Below are 15,354 nucleotides of genomic sequence, written 5' to 3'. Positions count from 1 at the left end.
ATGCATGGGAACACCACCCCCTGTCCAAGTCACTGACCATCCTGATGTAGAAATACATCACCACTCCTGCAACATCATTGGGTCAAAAGCTTGAAACTCCTTCCCTAGCAGCGTTGTGTTTGCACATTTAACAAATGGATGCAGTAGTTCAAGACTGCCGCTCACCACCACCTTGTTAAGGGAATGGACAATAATTGCTGGCTCAGCCAGGAACACCCACATTCCCTCAATGAATAAAAAGAAATTGAGAAAGTATAAATATGACCTCTCATCAGTTGGATTTCTACTTGATTAACATCAGTGGAGAAAGTCAACATTTCATTCTCTAAAGAAGCATGGAATCACGAAAGCAACTTAAGGGCTTTACATATTTAACTGCATATGTATGGACTCCAGAAGTTGCTTTCAGTTTCAGTGGAGTAACACTGACTATTTCATCATCATTACTGTCACAAAATCTCTACGCAGATTATTTAATAGAAGGCAGAGAGCTAGGATAAAGGGGACATTTTAAGGGATGGATAACCTGTACCTGGAACTTTTCCATGTTTTATGCCAGATGACTGGAAGGTTTGCTTCTGGCATTTGAAAATAAACAACTCTCTAATTCACAATATAGGCTTGAGATCCAATTTAGTTTAATCTTTTTAAGATATTTATTTCAGTTCTGACTAAAAATATCTCAGTAAAATCTTGATGATCTATTATGACAATCTATTTAAAGATATCTCTAGAGCTTTGTGTTTTCAGTGTACCTTCCCAAATTATAAACTAATTTCTTCACAACAGAAAATCTAGTATTTACATATTAATAGCTGTATTGTGACATAACAATAAGGACACATAGTCATTTACCTGAATATACAAGCTTAACTGCAATATTACATCTGCAATCACAGTTCTAGAGTTTTCTGTTTTAAATTTATACCATTGCAAGTACATTAAATTTAACTAGGTCAACAAAGATAAAACCAAATTCAAAACAAAGGTGATAATGGGAACTGCAGATGCTGGAGAATCCAAGATAACAAAGTGTGGAGCTGGATGAACACAGCAGGCCAAGCAGCATCTCAGGAGCACAAAAGCTGACGTTTCGGGCCTAGACCCTTCATCAGAGAGAATGCCCTTGACCGCGTCTCCTGCATTTCCCGCAACACATCCCTCACACCCCGCCCCCGCCACAACCGCCCCCAGGGGATCCTCCTCGTTCTCACATACCACCCCAACAACCTCCGGATACAACATATCATCCTCTGACACTTCCGCCATCTACAATCCGACCCTACCACCCAAGCTATTTTTCCATCCCCACCTTGTCTGCCTTCCAGAGAGACCACTCTCTCCGGGACTCCCTTGTCCACTCCCCTTCAACCGCACCACACACGGCACCTTCCCCTGCAACCACAGGAAGTGCTACACTTGCCCCCACATCTCCTCCCTCACCCCTATCCGAGGCCCCAAGATGACCTTCCATATCAAGCAGATGTTCACCTGCACATCTGCCAATGTGGTATATTGTATCCATTGTACCCGGTGTGGCTTCCTCTACATTGGGGAAACCAAGCGGAGGCTTGGGGACCGCTTTGCAGAACACCTCCACTCGGTTCGCAACAAACAACTGCACCTCCCAGTCGCAAACCATTTCAACTCCCCCTCCCATTCCTCAGACGACATGTCCATCAAGGGCCTCCTGCAGTGCCACAATGATGCCACCCGAAGGTTGCAAGAACAGCAACTCATATTCCGCTTGGGAACCCTGCAGCCCAATGGTATCAATGTGGACTTCACAAGCTTCAAAATCTCCCCTTCCCCCACTGCATCCCAAAACCAGCCCAGTTCTTCCCCTCCCCCTACTGCATCACTAAACCATCCCAGCTCAACCCCTCCCCCCACTGTATCCCAAAACCAGCCCAGCCTGTCTCTGCTTCCCTAACTTGTTCTTCCTCTTACCCATCCCTTCCTCCCACCTCAAGCCGCACCTCCATTTCCTACCTACCACCTCATCCCGCCTCTTTGACCTGTCCATCTTCCCTGGACTGACCTATCCCCTCCCTACCTCCCCACCTATACTCTCCTCTCCACCTATCTTGTTTTCTCTCCATCTTAGGTCTGCCTTCCCCTCTCTTCCTATATATTCCAGAACCCTCACCCCATCCCCCTCTCTGATGAAGGGTCTAGGCCCGAAACATCAGCTTTTGTGCTCCTGAGATGCTGCTTGGCCTGTTGTGTTAATCCAGCTTCACACTTTATTACCTTCAAAACAAAGGAATGTATTTTCAATAAAGCTGAATAATTTGTTTTGATACTTGGTATCATCTATTGCTGCATTAATTGAATACTCACTGTCAGTATTGCAAACATGCATTGAGACACATTAAACGCATGCCGCCAATTGTGGTAGAGAACCATCCTGTAGTTCTTACGAACGGTCAGTAACCACCTGCACAAAGTCTACAAAACACATTGTGTAAATCCAGTGTATCACAATTTACATTAACATAGCAGCTCTAATGGCCCAAAATATTCAAAGCAGAATGGTGAACAGCTTTGAAAAGAGAGATTAAGTTTCAGAAGTTAGATGATAGATGTTGGTACAAGCAAAACAGAAGCAATAGGAATGGAATGATAAGAGGTTCCGTCATATAGCAGCAGGAGGGAATTCCACAGATTATTTGGATGAGCTTTTGACTAACTTTAAAGGCACTAATAGATTCTGTACTGCAGTGTTTTTCTTTGGCAAGGCTGGATTGGGGAATGTAAGTTTCATGGTTTTGACAGAATTCTTAAACTCCAGAAGAGGAGGATTCTCAAATGAAGATTTTTTAAAAAAAACAGAGCCTGGTCTTTTGAATTACTTCCAAATCTTGTGGGGCTTATGAATTCTATTCATAAAGTGAATAATGGATGAATAGCTTGAGTGTGAAGGAGCAGCTGAAGACAGTTGAAGAAGAGCTAAAGTAGATGAAGGAGATTTGAATGGGATGTAGGGTTTTTGGGGTGTCAAGGGAGCATGGTGCAAGCAGAGTGGGTCTTTGCACTGAAATGAAAAACTGGGTCAATGATACTGTGAGCAGTGATGAGCCTGGCTGCCTTGGTATCAGCCTGCCTGTTTCTGTGGCAGCGATATGTAGTGCCCTCCAGAAGATCAAAACTCTACCTGCTGGCTTTCCTGGGAGGCACACAATTTTGGGAAAATTCACGATTGCCAATTCCTATCTCCATGACAAAAAAACTGTTCTCACCTCTCAATCTTCAGAGAATATTGATGTAATTTCCCACAACCTCTCATCATAGTTCACAGTAACAGCACATTTTATTGTCACATTTTGCTTTTCATTTGAGTGACAATAATCCATTCAACAATATGTGTGAGTTATGTTAAATCAGTAACCATCATTGCATGGAACAGAGAAGTTGAGGTTGTATGAGGGTGAGAGGATAATATGAGCAAAATGTATCAGGAATAAAAGGAAAGGCCCAAAGCATCCTGCTGACGATGGTCAGTCTATTGCAAATCCAATTGTGACAGTAGAAAACAAAAAAGTCAATGTAAAAGCAAGGGCATGGATAGGGTGAATAATCAAGGTCTTTTCCCCAGGGTAGGGAGTCCAAAACTAGAGGGCATTGGTTTAAGGTGAGAGGGGAAAGATTTAAAAGGGACCTAAGAGGCAACTTTCTCATGCAGAGGGTGGTGCACGTATGGAATGAACTGCCAGAGGAAGTGGTAGAGGCTGATACAATTACAACATTTAAAAGACATCTAGATGGATACATGAATAGGAGGGGTTTAGAGAGATATATGCTAAATGCTGGCAAATTGGACTAGATTGATTTAGGATATCTTGTTAGCATGAACAAGTTAGACTGAATGTTCTGTTTCCATGCTGTATGGCTCTATGACTCTAAGTCAGGTGGAAGGACCGCAATATGGGGGAAAGGAGTCAATATCCTTCAGTCAATTTCTGTAAGGCCCAAATGACAACTGTCAACAAGTTAATTCAGGCTTAGCTCTCACACGTTTTGCATTTGTAGGATAAATAATGAATAATGCACAAAAGTTACATTTTATAAATTATTCTGTTTGTACTTGGATGAATTACCTCATAATCAATTTTGAATTTCTGCACCATTCCAAGCTCCATAAACATTCTGAGGGCTGCAGTGATCATAGCATCATTGTCAAGAGAGAAGTCATTGAAATGGAATTCATCAATACTGAGTTCAGTGGCAAGTGGGATGTTTGCTGCCTGCAAATGAAAAGAATTCTCAGGCATTTAATAATTTAAAACAGAGGTTCTACTTTAATCTTTCATTTGCTGTTCATAGCAGATAATACTATGAAACAGAGAAAGAGAGGGAGCTTCTTTGAAAACGCCCCAAAGGCAAAGTATCCAACCATTGGGATGGTTGAAAGAAATTCTGCTTTGGCATCCATCTAACACTCTGAAAAGTGAAATCTAAGCTTATTTTATATTTTGCATGATAGTACAGAATTGCATATTGTTGAAAAGAGAGACATTCTGTCAAAGTATTTTGTCTTTCAGTCGATGCAAGAATGACAATTTATATTGCTGAAGAAAATAGTGCTGACTGGCAATTGATCATTGATTACATTTTTTCCCCTTTTATAGGATATGGCAAGCTTTTGTTGTCCATCCCTAACTGCCCTTGAATTGAATGATTTGCTAGACTATTTCAGCTGTAACCATACTGTTGTGGATCCAGAGTCACATTCAAGCCAGACAAGGATAGCAGATTTTATTTTCTAAAGGACATTATTGGATCAGGTGGGTTTTTAAACAATGATCAATCATAGTTTCATGGTTACCATACTGAGACTAGCTTTCATTTCCAGATTTAACAATTCAATTTAAATTCCACTAGCTTCCCTTTTAGGATTTCAGCCTATGTCCCCAGAGCATTAGCCTGGGTCACTGAATGTTATTCCATTGACAATGTCAGTGTCTCCCCAGATAGGCTGAGGCATTGCCACGGAGAAAGCATTGGGGAACTACGGGCTTCTCAAACTCCTAGGTAAGTTAATAAAGATGCCAGATCTAAACATATTCCTTTTCATTTCAGAGAATCAGTCTCTGCATATCAATGTATGTTGCTGCTAACAAGTGTAAATAAGTCACACTATACATATTGTGAGCTCAACTGATCATCATAAATTGATTGTCAGAATAGCACACTCCGGTGTACCCGAGAATTCCACTTAGTGCATGAAGGATAGGTCAGCAAATACTGCCACATTGTGGAATCACATTTCACAGCAGATATTTTGCTTTGGCTTTTACTAAGTGCAAGCTGGTTGAGCACAATCTATAATCTACATATTATGAACAACTGAAAGAATGTTTGCTAGGAGTGACTATACAGGGACTGGTTCACTGCAAGCAAATAGAATATGTTCAAGTTTTACAACTGTTTTTAATTACCTCGGAGCTTGGAGAGGCTATAGTTCCGCACTGACTTTCCAATTAGCCAGTACCCATTTCTCTTATAAAGCAAATTGTTATGATTGTCCAATACTTTGCATTCTTGCATTTATCCTGATGACTGAATGATCAAAAGCTTCAGCAACGTGTCTCCTTCTTAAACAATATTTCATTTTGATATTTTTCGTCCCCAATCCTGTTCAAAGGCTTTGTTAAAACAGTTCAGACTATTTCATGGAAAATTAATTTTGAATACATGCCATTCTTAAGAATTGTCAAAGGACATATCTGCTCTTTTAACATATTTAGAACCATAGAATCATAGAATCTCTACAATGTGGAAGCGGGCCATTCAGCCCTTTGAATCCACTCCAACCCTCTGAAGAGCATCCCATTCAGAACCACTCCCCACCTTGTCCCTGTAATTCTGCATTTCCCACAGCTAATGCACCTAGCCTGCGCATCCCTGGGCACTATGAGCAATTTAGCACGGCCAATCCATCTAATCTGCACACTTTTGGACTGTGGGAGGAAACTGGAGCACCCAAAGGAAACCCACACAGACATGGGGAGAATGTGCAAACTCCACCTGAAGGTGGAATCAAACTGCTGTGAGGCAGCAGTGCTAACCATTGAGACACCTTGTTGTCTAATTTATAAGGATGCAAATGATTTTTTCCCTGATTTTTTTTTATAAATCTTAACAACTGCTTGCCCGTTATATGCATTTATTGCATTGTCCATATATAAGTATCAATCAGTTTATTCATAAAGTTCATTTATCTGAAGAAGGTTGAAGAGAATATTTTTAATTTATTTGTTTAAATGAATATGAATATAAATAGCCAGAAATTGTTTTTCCTACTAAACTATTTCATCTAGAATCTTGGTTTTAAACTTTCACTGTTTTACACAGTTGTTTTCACTGCCTGCTCCAAAATCCTTCATCACTTCCATTCAACAGGGTGGAAAATTCTTATTTGCTATTGCCCACAAGCAACCCATTTTACATGCCACCCAATTTCTATACAATGGAAAACAAAATGTGCTAGAGTATAAAACTGACTGCCAATTCACTATAGTATGCTTTGTAACAATAATGATATACATTTGCATAGTGACGTTCACATACGATAACGTGCAATGTTATTTCTATACTAATTGGGTGTAAAGGTATGCAAAACGTGGGTAATAACACTTCAGTCTCCTATAAAGAGACAAAGAGTTAAACTGTGATTGTTGTGTTGTGTACTCATCTGTAAATGTGTAAACAAATATTAAGTATAAGACACCAGTCTATACGTTGCCAAAAAGGGTTTTTGAAATATAGCATTTCATGGTTTCACTGACCAAGATACAATTCAACTTCAATGTTTTTCATCCCTGCAGGGGCTGCTGATTGTTCCTCACTCTGCCTGCATCCAAAAAGATCCACATTATAGACATAAACAAATCTGTATGATATTGCACCTTCCTTAGTTACTAGACATCCCAAGCACTTTACGTTGTTTGAAATGTAGTTATTATTGCTGTGTAGGAAATGCACCAGCCATTTTTCATACTGCAAGTTCTCATAAACAGAATGTGATAATGGCCTGATAATGTGTTTTTGTGACACGGACTCGGGAGAATTATGGGCCTGAGCTTTAGCAACAGCTTTCTTGCCATTCCTCAAAATGGGATCCTTACATCCATTTGTGAGGACAGACAGGTCTTTGGTTTAACATCTCATATGATATCCCAGTATTGCCTCAGTGTGGTACTACACCAAAGTGTCAGCCTTGACATTTGTATTCATGCCCTGGAATTAGAAAGGAACCCATACCCATGACACTGGAACAAGATTACTACCATAAGACCGTAAGATGGGGGAGCAGAATTAGGCTACTCAGCCCATTGAGTCTGGCCTGTCATTCAATCATGAATGATATGTTTCTCAACCCCATTCTCCTGCCATCTCTCCATAATCTTTGATCCCCTTGTTAATCACCAACCTATTTATTTCTGCCTTAAATACATCTAATGATTTGGCCTCCACAGCCTTCTGAGGCAATGAGTTCTGGCTGAAGAAATTCCTTGACATCTCAGTTCTAAGGAGTTTTCCCTTCATTTTGAGGCTATGTCCTTAGGTCATAGTCTCGCCTTCTCGTAGAAACATCTTTTCCATATCCACTCTACCCAGGACTCCCAGTATTCCCAAATTTCAATGAGACTACCCCAACATTCCTTCTAATTTCCACTGAGTACAGACCCAAAGTCCTCAATTGCTCCTCATATGACAAGTCCTTCACCCCTAGGATCATTCAGGTAAACCTCCTCTGGACCACCTCCAAGCCAGCACATTCTCCCTTAAATACAATGCCCCAAACTGCTCACAATATTCCAAAACACAGTATGACCAGAGCCTTACGCAGCCTTAGCAGTATATCCCTGCTCTTGTATTCTAGTCCTCTTGAAGTCAATGCTATCGTTGCATTTGTTTTCTTAGCTGCCAACTGAACCTGCATGTTAACCTTAAGGAAATCCTGAACTAGGACTCCTAAGTTCCTTTTAGCTTCAGATTTCAGAAGCATTTTCCAATCTAGAAAATAGTCTGTGTCACTGTTCATCCCACCAAAGTGCACAATCTCACATTGCTGACATAGTATTCCATTTGCCCACTTCTTTGCCCAGACTCCCAGCCTATCAAAGTCCTTTTGCAGACTCCCCATATCCTGTACACTACCTGTACATCCACCTATCTTTATATTATCTACAAACCTAACAACAATGCACTCAGTTTCTTCACCCAGATCATTAAGGTAAAACATGAATAGTTGTGGTCCTAATATTGACCCCTGCTGAATTCCACTAGCCACTAGCTGTCTTTCTGAACTGGCCGCTTTATCCTACTGTTTGCCTTCTGGCAGACAGCCAAGCCTCCACCAGTGCCTGTACTTTAATTAGCAGCATCCTGTGTGGCATCTTGTCACAGGCCTTCTGGAAATCCAAAAAGATCACATACATTGGCTCTCCTTTGACTAACTTGCTCGCTACCTCCTCGATGAATTCTAACAGATTTGTCAGGCATGACCTCCCCTTGATGAAGCCATGCTCAATCAGCCCTATTTCACCATGCACTGCCAAATACTCCACAATCCCATCCTCAAGAATGGACTCTGAAATAATGCCACTGACCCAGGTCAGGCTAACAGGCCTATAGTTTCCTGTCTTCTGCCTCTCTCCCTTTTTATAGAATAGTGTTACATTAGTGTTACATTTTCCAGACCTTTGGGATCCTCCCTGACTCCCATGGTTCCTGAAAAATCACCAGCTATGCATTTACAATCCTCTCAGCTATATCCTTCAGGATCCTGGGGTGCAGTCTACCTGGTCCAGATGATTTATCCACTTTCCAATCTTTCACCCAACTGAGTCACTGCTGTCATGAACATATTGTAATGGCAATGCTACAATCAGTAGTGCTCCATTATCGGCTGTCAGATAACATAAGTCAAAACTGCTGGACAAACATGTTTGCTTTGTCTAACCTCAACCATAATACTTGACTCTATCTTCTCAAGTGCTTGAGATTTGGGATTTACATTTGGCCCTCTGTATACTTATACACCTGAGTTTGAACCTGGATTCTTGGGAGCAATCAGAAATTACTCTCCTTTTGTCAGACTTCCTATGCCACCTTTGCTACGACTAGACCCTGAGGTTACAAGTTGGCAAATTACAGTGCAGAGATATTTAAATAAAGAGTAATGTACACTACATTTTATGAGTTCAGTGAAAATATATCAAAATTGGATCAATGTTGCATGACAGCCTCAAGGCAATCAGCATTAAAATATGTACAATTGTCAGAGTGGATGACATTGTTGCACAACTCATTAACACAATTTATAGCAGGCCACGTTCTACTTTTACAATATAATAATCAATCATTGGTGAGACAGCAACTAGTAGTAAAGTATGTTTTCCCCACAGTGCGATAGTTGGCATTTATCCAGTTCATTGGGATGTGAATAAAATCACCGCATCATGATAATATGGCATTGTAATACTACAATACGCCACATTCTCAAGTTGAAAAAAGATCAGATTTCAGTGTGAAATTAGCCAGCATTACTTAGAGTCACTGAAAGGACAGCAATAGTTGCTAGGAAGATATATGAGATGCGTTTTTTTACTGTTTTTTGGTGAATGGATTAATATCCTTCCAAGAGACAGACAAAGGAGATAAAAGTTAAACTAAAATATTTCATGGTAAATGTCAAGTGCAAGCTTCAGTTAAGCACCAGGAAGATTATGAAAAGTACAAAAGGGAATGGAAAAGATTAATTCAGGAGGCAAAGAATTTATGATGAAATACCAGCAGGCACCACTGCATTGAACCTTAAAACAAATCATAAACATATGAAAAGTGCAAATATTTATCTCAGAAAAAGTTCAATCTATTATGGATGCAAAAAAAATTTCTTGCAGAGAGAGGACACATGGGTAAAGCACTAAAAGCACACCTTGTTTCTGTCACCACAACTGGGGAAATTGTTATAAAGGTTGCAAGAGGACATGTAAGTTTTAGAAAAAAACAAACAACTGAAAATTGATAAGTTACCTGCTCCAGATGGAATGCATCCAAGGTTGTTGAAAGATGCAAAGAAAGAAGCAGCAAAGGTTTTGGTCATAATCTTTCAATTCTCATTGAATTTAAGACTATTTCTGGTGGGTTGCTCATATCACACCATACTTCAAAATAAGGCAGAAGAGACAAAGCAGGAAATTTTAGGGAATTAGCCTTACTAGAGTTGTGAGAAAGTTATAGAAATAATTACCAAGGTGAAATTAAATTTCATTTTGAAAGGTATAGATTAATCAAGTAACTCCAACACATTTTATAAAAGCAAATTTTTTTATACTTGAATTCTTTGCGATATCAGGTTGATCAAGGGGAATGTTATGAATATTGAATATATAGAGTTTCAGAAGGTATTCAACAAAGCATTAAAGAGAGACTTATTAAGAAGATAGAAGCCCATGGACTAAATAAGAAAGTGATAAGGACTGAAAATTGAATCTGTGACAGGAAGTATAGGTTAGTGATGATAGATGTTTTATAAACTGCGAGACTTTTTACAGTGCTGTTCCCCAAGGGTTATTTTTGGTCTATTGAACTTTATAATGTTTATGAATGACCCGGGCTCCAACATAAGGAGCAACATTATAAGTTTCTAAATAATCTGAAACTTGACAAAGTAGTATTTAGTGATGAGAATAGTTATAGGCTTCAGGCACGATGTAGGCAGGATGATGAAATATAAAGCATCATGATTGTTGAAGTCATAGGAGAGCTATGAATTGTTGTACTTTTGAAACAGTATGCAATAATTTGGCATGTTGAAATGTGTAGATGAGCCAAAAGACCTTGATATCATTATAAATAAATCCTTAAAGGTGGCTGGAGTGGTTGGTAATGTACTTAGTAAAACATATGGGTTAACTAAATTTACATTGAAGAACAGCATATAATGATCATGTTAGATCTTCTATAAATCATTACTTGGGCCTCAGCAGGAACATTTTCGAACATGTTGGGCATCACACTTGTTGTAATGACCTAAGAAAGATACAGGGAAGGTTCAATAAGATGTTACTAGGGATGAATAACTTCAGTTATGAGGCGTGGTTGGAAAAGTTGTGAATGATCTTTTTAGGACAGGTAAGATTTAAAAAAAAACTGAATAAGTGATTGTGACAGAGTAGATGGAGAAAAATTATTCTTTCTGCCAAGGGGATCAGTAATTCAGAAATTGGGCCAAAAAACCTCTTTCCGTGAATTAAGTTTCCTCATAAGACCTTTCCTCCATTCCAGGCAACATCCTGGTAAATCTCCTCTGCACCTTTTCCAATGATTCCACATCTTTCCTGTAATGAGGTGACCAGAATTGGACACAATACTCTAGATGTAGCCGAACCAGGCTTTTGTATAGCTGGAGCATAACTTCACAGCTCTTGAACTCAATCCCTCCATTAATGAAAGCTAGCACACCATACGCCTTCTTAACAACTCTATCCACCTGTGTGGTAGCTTTCAGGGAACTGTGGGCATGACCCGAGATCCGTCTGCTCCTCCACACTGCCAAGAATCTTTCTGTTAACCCTGTATTCTGCTTTCAAATTTGTCTTTCAAAATGAATCAACTTACACTTTTCAGGGTTAAACTCCATCTGCCACTTCTCAGCCCAGCTCTGTATCCTATCAAGGTCCCGTTATAACCTAGGACAGCCCTCTGCACTATCCACAATGTGACCCACCTTCATATCATCCTCAAACTTACTAATCCACCCTTCTACTCCTACTTCCAAGATAATAAAATGTGAGGCTGGATGAACACAGCAGGCCAAGCAGCATCTCAGGAGCACAAAAGCTGACGTTTCGGGCCTAGACCCTTCATCACAGAGCGGGATGGGGAGAGGGAACTGGAATAAATAGGGAGAGAGGGGGAGGCGGACCGAAGATGGAGAGAAAAGAAGATAGGTGGAGAGAGTATAGGTGGGGAGGTAGGGAGGGGATAGGTCAGTCCGGGGAAGACGGACAGGTCAAGGAGGTGGGATGAGGTTAGTAGGTAGATGGGGGTGCGGCTTGGGGTGGGAGGAAGGGATGGGTGAGAGGAAGAACCGGTTAGGGAGGCAGAGACAGGTTGGACTGGTTTTGGGATGCAGTGGGTGGGGGGGAAGAGCTGGGCTGGTTGTGTGGTGCAGTGGGGGGAGGGGACGAACTGGGCTGGTTTAGGGATGCAGTAGGGGAAGGGGAGATTTTGAAACTGGTGAAGTCCACATTGATACCATTAGGCTGCAGCCTAAGATACTAATGGTATCAATGTGGACTTCACCAGTTTCAAAATCTCCCCTTCCCCTACTGCATCCCTAAACCAGCCCAGTTCGTCCCCTCCCCCCACTGCACCACACAACCAGCCCAGCTCTTCCCCCCCACCCACTGCATCCCAAAACCAGTCCAACCTGTCTCTGCCTCCCTAACCGGTTCTTCCTCTCACCCATCCCTTCCTCCCACCCCAAGCCGCACCCCCATCTACCTACTAACCTCATCCCACCTCCTTGACCTGTCCGTCTTCCCCGGACTGACCTATCCCCTCCCTACCTCCCCACCTATACTCTCTCCACCTATCTTCTTTTCTCTCCATCTTCGGTCCGCCTCCCCCTCTCTCCCTATTTATTCCAGTTCCCTCTCCCCATCCCGCTCTGTGATGAAGGGTCTAGGCCCGAAACATCAGCTTTTGTGCTCCTGATATGCTGCTTGGCCTGCTGTGTTCATCCAGCCTCACATTTTATTATCTTGGAATTCTCCAGCATCTGCAGTTCCCATTATCTCCTCCTACTTCCAAATCATTTATAAAAATCACGAATAGAAGAGGACCGAGAACAGATCCTTGTGGTACACCATTACTTCAGATATCGTAAACCAGGATCTAACCCGCAGCCTGCGGTGGTCATTCCTACCATAGGAGAGATGTCAGCAAAAGTAAGTTTCCATTGGTTCCCTACTTCACTAAACATGCCCTGCAGACATTGCTAGATACGGCCACAGAAAGACGGGACATGATCTTATGGAGTCACAGAGTCATACAGTCACTCCAACCTGTCCATGCCAAACATAATCCCAAAGTCAACTAGTCCCACCTGCCTGCTCCTGGCCCATTTCCCTCCAAACCTTTCCTATTCATGACCTATCCAAATATCTTTTAAATACTGTAATTGTATCCGCATCCACCACTTCCTCAGGAAGTTCATTCCACATAGGAACCACCCTTCATACAGAGATATAGAATCCCCACAGTGTGAAAACAGGCCATTCATCCTAACAAGTCCATACCAACCCTCCAAGGACCATCCCTCCCAGAAACATCTCCCTACCCTTTCCCTGTAACCCTGCATTTTCCATGCACCTAGCCTACACATCCCTGAACACTATGGGTAATTTAGCATGGCCAATCCACCCGACTTCCACAGCTTTGGACTGTGCGAGGAAACCAGAGCACCCGATGGAAATGCACACAGACATGAGGAGAATGTGCCAACTCCACACAGAAAGTCGCCCAAGGATGGAACCAAACCATTGTAAAGAAAAATTGCCTCTCGAGTTTTTTTAAAAGCTCTCTCTTCTTACGTTAAAAATGTGCCCCCTAGTCTTAAAATCTCTCATCCTAGGAAAAGACAACTACCATTAACTCTATCTATACTCTTATTCATTAGTTTATAAACTTCTATCAGGTCACCTCTCAACCTCCTACGCTCCAGTGAAAGAGGTCCCAGCCTAACCAGCCTTTCTTTGTAACTCAAACCTTCCATACCTGGCAACATCCAGGTAAATCTTTTCTGAGCTCTCTCCAGCTTAATAATATCCTTTCTATAACTGGGTGACCAGAACTGGACATAGCATTCCAGAAGAGGTCTTACCACTATCCTGTACAAGCTCAACATGGCTTTCCAACTCCTATACTTGAAGGACTGAGCAATGAAGGCAAGCATGCCAAACACCTTTTTAATCACCCTGTTTGTCTGTGATGTATACTTCAAACAATTGTGTAGCAGCAACCCTAGGTCCCTCTGTTCTAATACACTACCCAATGCCGTATTATTAATTGTACAAGCCCTACCCTTCTTTGTGATACCAAAATGCAATACCTGACACATCTAGATTGAACTCCATCTGCCATTTTTCAACCCGTTGATCCATTTGATCAAGTTTCCTTTGTAATCTTAGAAAACCTTCTTCACTGTCTGCTATGCCAGCAATTTTGGTGTCTTCCACAAAACTACTAACCATGCCTTCAATATCCCTGTCCAAATCATTCATATAAATGACAAATAAAAGAGGATCCAGAACCGATCTTCTTGGTAAGTTGAATCAAGAGACACTCGCATCATCCCCATTCGGCCTAGGTGTAGATAGCAGTAAGAGTCAGTGCTATTGCACTGCGCAAATAAGACGGAAAAAGAAAGAAAGTCAGTCATTTCCTGTGCCTCTGAAGGGTAATTGGTACCATCTTCTCTCTTCTGCCTCACACTCAAAGATCATAGAATCCCTACAGTGTGGAAACAGGCCCTACAGCCCAACAAGTCCACACTGACCACCAAAGTATCCCGCCCAGACCCAACCCCCTATAACCCACCTAATCTATATATCCCTAGGCACTATGGGCAATTTAGCACAGCCTGTTCACCTAGCCTGCACATCTTTGGACTCTGAAGGGGAAACCAACATAGGCATAGGGAGAATGTGCAATTCCACACAGAGTTTGAGGGTGGAATTGAGGGTCTCTGGTGCTGTGAGGCAGCAATACTAACCATCAAACCACTGTGCTGCTATGGGGCAATAGGCTCAGTGGACCTATTCCACTGCAAACAGGTCTCACAAAGCCTCAGAACCTGCAAGCCTCAGCAGCACACGTATGACATCCACATTAGGATGAGTGACAACTTGGTAGGCTTCACAAGGGAGTGGACTCCCTGACATGACTTGTATATCCTTAGCATAGGAGCCATATTCATGCAAACATTCAGGGAATGTTGGGCAGGTTTGTGCAGGCATTTTAGCTTATTAAAAAGGTTGCAGGTTCCAGGGAGAGTTTGAGCCCAGTGACTGTAGAGGCATCTGCTGCAGTTGTAGTGATTACATCCAAAATGAAGGAGATGAAGTTTGCTATCATGGCTGTGAACTCACCCGGATTTGAGGCCAGGAAGCTAACTCCACAGCTACTGACTTAGTTTCATACTAGCGAGCTTTGGAATTGCTGAGCTGCTCAGTTGGGTGGAAATTAATTGGGAAGGGGAAATGAATATGATGAAATTAATGAGTTGCAAATCCAGGCAACTTGTCTTATCTCCTTATGGTGAGAATTTAACGT

The 15,354-nt window shown here is 41.6% G+C and overlaps 1 protein-coding gene across 2 annotated transcripts in view; it reads right to left on the bottom strand.

Moving 5' to 3' along the window:
• Positions 1-15,354, bottom strand: part of LOC125453990 (dual 3',5'-cyclic-AMP and -GMP phosphodiesterase 11A) — a 334,685-nt gene that overhangs the window by 65,448 nt on the left and 253,883 nt on the right. For both annotated transcript variants that reach the window (XM_059647669.1, XM_059647670.1), the window contains 2 exons: positions 4,101-4,247; positions 2,344-2,451 (listed from right to left, as the gene is read on the bottom strand). In XM_059647669.1, the coding sequence (XP_059503652.1) occupies positions 2,344-2,451; positions 4,101-4,247 (255 nt within the window). The remainder of the gene's footprint in view (positions 1-2,343; positions 2,452-4,100; positions 4,248-15,354) is intronic.

Source organism: Stegostoma tigrinum, chromosome 7 (assembly GCF_030684315.1).
Source record: "Stegostoma tigrinum isolate sSteTig4 chromosome 7, sSteTig4.hap1, whole genome shotgun sequence".
Taxonomy (NCBI): Eukaryota; Metazoa; Chordata; class Chondrichthyes; order Orectolobiformes; family Stegostomatidae; genus Stegostoma; species Stegostoma tigrinum.
This window is presented reverse-complemented; position numbering and strand designations above follow the sequence as displayed.